Genomic DNA, 5,468 nt, shown 5'->3' with positions numbered 1-5,468 from the left:
GTCAGGCATGTGGCAGAGCAGTCCCCAAGCTCCAGTGTCCCGTGTCCCAGGCCCTGGGAGCCCCAAGCACCCATCAGCCCAGCTGTGCTGCTGCAGGAGGAGCAGCCTTGGCTGCAAATGCTGCTACCAGCGTTATCACTATCACAGGAGGGTGGGTAATTAGCACGGGCAAAGCCTGGGAGATCAAACACAGCATCCCCCCATACTTTCAGAGTAGCTGCACGATTTGCCACTTTGCTTTAACACTCACTGGCTAGCAAAGGCCAAAAGCCTCATCAGTAATTTAGGGCAAAGCACATTACAAGCAGGTTACAATTATGGTTATTCCAAACATCAAGCAAAATCAGAAGTAAAGGCTGAAATTAAAAATAAACAGAAGGTGTTGAAGGTCTGAAGTTTCTCAAACTCCCCCTGCCCTGTCACAACACTGGCTGTGGTGTCCAGATACGAGCTGGGCACACCCAGAGCATGCTCGGGGTGAACACATTGCCGAGAGCATCAAGGTTAGGGCTGCTTTTTCTTTCTCTTCCGTTTTTGTTTTCTGTGAAACTAAGCTGAAGCTTTTCTAGCAGATGCACTGTCTCACCTTAGTTCTTTAATGTCCTTTACATTCAATCATCTCTCTTATCTCCCGAACTTTAACACCAGCCACACCTTCAGAGCCTCTGCCTGCAGGGGTTTAACCCTGAATTAACACGTGCTCCCACAGTACCACCCAGATGCTTTGTGTATTGAAGTGACTCTGGTTCCTGTGGAGCTTTTTTTTTTGTTAAATAGGAAAAGTTTAACTGGAAAACAGCAATAAAGCAAGCTACCATGAGTTAATTTGCATCTGGAGACGCGCAGTAGGTGAGTTGATTATTCCTACAGTGATAACTCTCCTGCTAGATTCACCCGAGCCCTGGCTGACAGTGGGCACTGGGAAAGATGGGACAAGCCACACAGAAGAGTGGCCTGTGCCTGCTCCCGTCATCCTGCCCACACATCCCACACGTCCTGTGCTGGCTCCTCCTCTGTAACCCTCATCCCGACAGGGCACAAGGCCCTGACCTTGCTGTTACCCCTCATTAGAGTTCCTCTGTCACAAAGGGCACCTGGGACTCTCCTGCCACTAAAGTGGGTCCTCCAGTGGGGTGGAGGCCACAGCCCACTGCTGACCCCAGCCCACTGCTCTGAGCAGGGGCAGCAGGGATGTTGACCAGCAAAGCGTTCACACAGGAGCAGAGCCTGCATCCCCTTCAGAAATGGGAAGAGTGAGCTACTCCTACCAGGAATGAGTCTGGAAAATTCCTGTGAGCCATCGTGGGACACCAGGGAAGAGACAGAGATAATGACACCCTTGATTCTCCCTCTACAGTGCTCCACAGCAGTGAATCAACACAGGAGTCACCTCTCACCCACCTGGGGTGCAATTAGGGCTGACCCAGGACTAAGTGACCAGGTGACTGGATCCCTCCAACACAGCAAGAGAGCATCACAGCCTTGGCATGGAGCTGTTGCACAGGTCTGGGCCCAGCAGGAGGCTGCAGCAGCGTCTCCCACAGAGTCTGCCAGGGGTATAAGTTACTTTGCCTCTACCCTCTACTTTTAAAATCTCTCTTGATTCAAACTGGCTGAATTCTGAAGGCAGCAACAAATGGCAGCAAACAAACCCAATTGCTTCAACACAGACACGTCCCTCTCCTCCTCCAAGGCAGTGCTGCCAGCTGCCACCACAGTGAGTCACCTTGAGTACAGAAGATGCCCACATTTCCTTCACAAGGGTTTTGCTGCCTGAAGCTGTTCCCCAGCTCATGCTCCCTGATGAGGGCAGGCTGGACAAGGGCAGGGCTGCTGGGACCTCTCTCTACAGCTGGTCAAGCCTTGTCTACACGACCCAGAAAAGCCCAGAGACTCCCAAAAGCACCACTACTCCCTCTGAAAAGCCCTTCTGATCTGACAGAGCATCACCCAAGGCTCCAGCGAGAGCAAAGAGGGAAGAGCAGCGTCCTGGCTTCCTCCTTCAATGAAGTTCCTCAACACCAGTTCTGCCAAGCAGCCTCCCAGCTAAGCTGAACTCAACTTCCCAAGAGCAGCTGCAAGATAAGAAGCCAGAAACCTGGATCCTTGTGGAAAAGGGAGACAAGAAGAGAGACAGGGTACAGTAGCTGCAACAAAGTAGGCTGTGGAAAATGCCATGCAAAGGTTTAATCCACGTTCACTGCTCCAAACAAGCTTTTGGGTAAGCACCTGCTGGCATGAAAGGCGGCCGCTGCCGTGAGCCTCACCCTGCCACGTGAGCCCGCGATTTACAGAAGTGATTTTTTCAAACCTGCTCTTGTGAGAATTCACTGAGAACTTCTCCATTTTACAGATTTAAAAAAGCCTGCACCAAAAATATTCACAGTTTATTTTTTCATAAAACAAGTAACTAGTTAACACGTGACAATGCGAAGCAGAGGTGGACAGAGCAGTGCAGAGACCTCTCTGGTTACAGTGGGAGCTAGCTGGGTGCTGGCACTGAGGAAGCCCTACTTACACAATCTACATGACTAAGTCCAGCTCATGGGAAGGTTTATAAATGTAAATTCAAGATTTATTTTCCTTCTCACACATGATAAATACTTAATATACTGAACGCCATAATTTTTTTTAAAATTTCATTCAAAAACCTTAATGAATGCCCTTAAGGTAATCTTCTCTCTCAATGGATCTGAGTTGTCCTGATTCCCTTTGTGGAGGAGTCACACAGAAATGCAAGCTGCTTGCATTTCCCTAGTTTCAGCAGCAAGCAGGAACTGACCTGCCAGTCTTCCCGGAAAAAAAAAAAAAACCAACATTAAACAAGTAAGTTTCCATAAGCCATAAAGCTTTTCCAAGCTGTCAGCTATTCTACAAAGGATCTGAAATGATTCGGACTAGAGAAGAGATAGCACTGGTAATGTCCCCTTGTGCCCAGCACACCCGGCCTTTACAGCAGGACGTTGTCTCAGGGTGCACACATCAGGAAAGGAGAACGGATCAGGATTTGTCTTGGTACAGGTGTCTGCCTCCCTTCATAGAAAACTGCAAAGCTCATGACTGTCTGCTCTGGGAGCAGCAGGCACTTGCAAGCCAGGTGAGAACAAGGACCTGCTCCCATGTTAGAGGAAGGAGGTCAGCATGGCGCTGGACTCTCCCTTCCTGGGGAGGGGCTGTGGATCTGCCTGGAAGAAGGAGAAGGAGAAGGATACACACACTGGAGCTGCGCAAGGGTCTGGCGGCGGCACGGAGATCCGAGGCTGCGGCCCCAGATCGGTGGAGCTCAGGTAATTACAGAGGTAATGTGTTGTGAGAGTGGGAAAAAGCTGGTCAGCAGCGTTTCCTCGGCAGGACACCAACCCTATCCAGGCCAGGCAGTACCACCAAAGGAGGTCTGTCCTCCTCCTGCCTGCGAGGGTGCCAGTGGTCACGAGATGCTGCAGGTCCCTGGGACTCTACTGCCTGCCCCACGAGCACCACAGCCACACCAACTTCTGCCTCAACGCTGAGTGAGCGGCTTTCAGCAGGCCTAGTCTGGACAGCAGCCCGATGACCACCAGGTACTAAACATCGCCTTCACTGTAAAAGGGAGAAGAGAAAAAAAGAAAGCCAGGCAGCTGCTGGAGCCCAACGTGTTCCAGTGTGAGAACTACAATTCAGTTGGATGGACGCACACGCGCACACACACATGCACACCAACACAGTCCAGTTAATTCAAGTCTCCTTTGGTTGTAGAAGAGTTAAGCCAGAAGCTACACAAGGGGAAGGTGTTGAGATGGGTCCCGATCCAGCTAGGGCACCCTTGCCTCTGTGCAGTGAGCGGGACAGGCTTGGCTTGCTGCTGGCAACACCAGGTGTGATGGGAACGCGTTCTGAACACATCTGAGGCAAAGGGAGAAAGGACTGCTCAGTCCGCTGGCTCATGCTGACAACACAGGTCTAGAAGAGACTGGATGGAAATTTGAAAGGGAGCACTGTCCCCCTGGCAGGGCAGTGCTCAGCACCTCCAGGAACCCACTCTGCTCTGCTATTGCTGCTTTATGGGTCACTACGTCGTCAAGTGCAGGAAAACACTCCACGTGTCCTGTGCTAAAGGATTAAGACACAAGAATGAAAAGCTCTCAGATGATTTCTTCCAAGATCTCTCTTTTCCCTGACTTCCTCCAGATTTCTCACTTCTTGGGCCTGGCCAGTCGCAGCTCTGTAAAAAAGGAGCCTGAATGGATACTGCCTATTGCTGGAGAAAACTGCACTGAGCGAGTGAAGGAGCTCCTCTCCCATCTCACTGGAGATGATCCCTGTCCTTGAGCAAACCACACACACAGATGTCCCAGTAAACACACGGACAAACCTCGTAAAGCAACGCCCTGCAGGGACAGAGACCTGGGCAGGTGACATAAAATCTCTTCCCTGCTTCTGGACTCTGGCAAGGACACACACCTGACTGCTCACCACATGATCCCTGAAACATCTCCAGTGCCAGGGCAGCCTGACTGATCCATTTTCTTTAAATGCAGTAACAAGAGCAAGGCCCTGGCTGTGCCTAGGAACCCACCTATGAATCAAACCTGGAGCTTGAACACGCTGGATCAGTAATGTGACCATTTCAATGGAATTGGAGATTTTTACCCAGAGTGGAGTCTTTATTTCAGCTTTACCATTTGTAAAAGGAAGAGGAAAAGGTCACGGATGCTCTCTCCCTTTGGCTGGGCCAGACTCAGATTTAAGAGAATGTCCTTGCTCACGTCACAAGAGAATATGGATGGGATGTGCATGGGTTAGGGGCCGGGCTCAGGGAAGTGAATAAAAAAAACAAAATAAAGATTCCCCCTCCCTAAACATTAGACGACTGAAACCTGCCTCCCATATTCACCAACCTCACTTTGGCTCTGAGTCAGCCAACTCATGACAGACAGAATCCTGGTTACAGGCTAGCGCTGTGTTTTGTTCAGGCAAAGGGTCCTGCCCCCGAGGAGTCTGTGCTTTTCCACTCAGCCAAGCAATCTGATCAATTGTCTGAACGTTCGTGACAAGCCACTGCATCTGCTCCGGGGGCACCGGTGCTTCCCTGGCTGGCCGAGGGGTCTGCTCGAATGCACACAATCTCTCTGATGTCCACGGGCTCTGCTCCGAGGGGGCTGAGGCCACTTCCCAGCTGGGCTGAAGGGTTGGCTCTGGTAGTTTCTCTGCTGTCCGGGAAGGCTGCTCCGCAGGTGTCAGCGTTTTCGTGGTGGACCAGTGGCTTTGCTCGTGCGTCTGTAGTTTCTCTGTAGGCCAAGGTACTTGTCCAACCTGTGTCACCACCTTCCCAGCAGACCAAGAGATTTGCTCCCCAGCTAACATGGTCCTCTCTTTCTGCTGGGGACTCAGCTCCACGGCTGGGGCTCCTCTCTCCTTCAGCTGAGCGTTCTGGTCGACGGGACGCAGCGCCTTCTCCGACAGCAACAGCCTCGGAGCTGATGCAGCCA

At 51.3% G+C, this 5,468-nt stretch overlaps 1 protein-coding gene across 1 annotated transcript in view; it reads right to left on the bottom strand.

The window, feature by feature from the left end:
• Positions 1-2,158: 2,158 nt before the first annotated feature.
• NSD1 (nuclear receptor binding SET domain protein 1) overlaps positions 2,159-5,468 on the bottom strand; it is a 62,177-nt gene continuing 58,867 nt past the window's right edge. The window contains exons 23-24 of the mRNA XM_031055208.1: positions 4,878-5,468; positions 2,159-3,579 (exon numbers count right to left, since the gene is read on the bottom strand). The exon at positions 4,878-5,468 is cut by the window's right edge and continues 1,746 nt beyond it. Coding sequence (XP_030911068.1) covers positions 4,879-5,468 — 590 coding nt within the window. The 3' untranslated portion in view covers positions 2,159-3,579; position 4,878. The remainder of the gene's footprint in view (positions 3,580-4,877) is intronic.

This window comes from Geospiza fortis, unplaced genomic scaffold (assembly GCF_000277835.1).
Source record: "Geospiza fortis unplaced genomic scaffold, GeoFor_1.0 scaffold55, whole genome shotgun sequence".
NCBI classification, from domain to species: domain Eukaryota; kingdom Metazoa; phylum Chordata; class Aves; order Passeriformes; family Thraupidae; genus Geospiza; species Geospiza fortis.
This window is presented reverse-complemented; position numbering and strand designations above follow the sequence as displayed.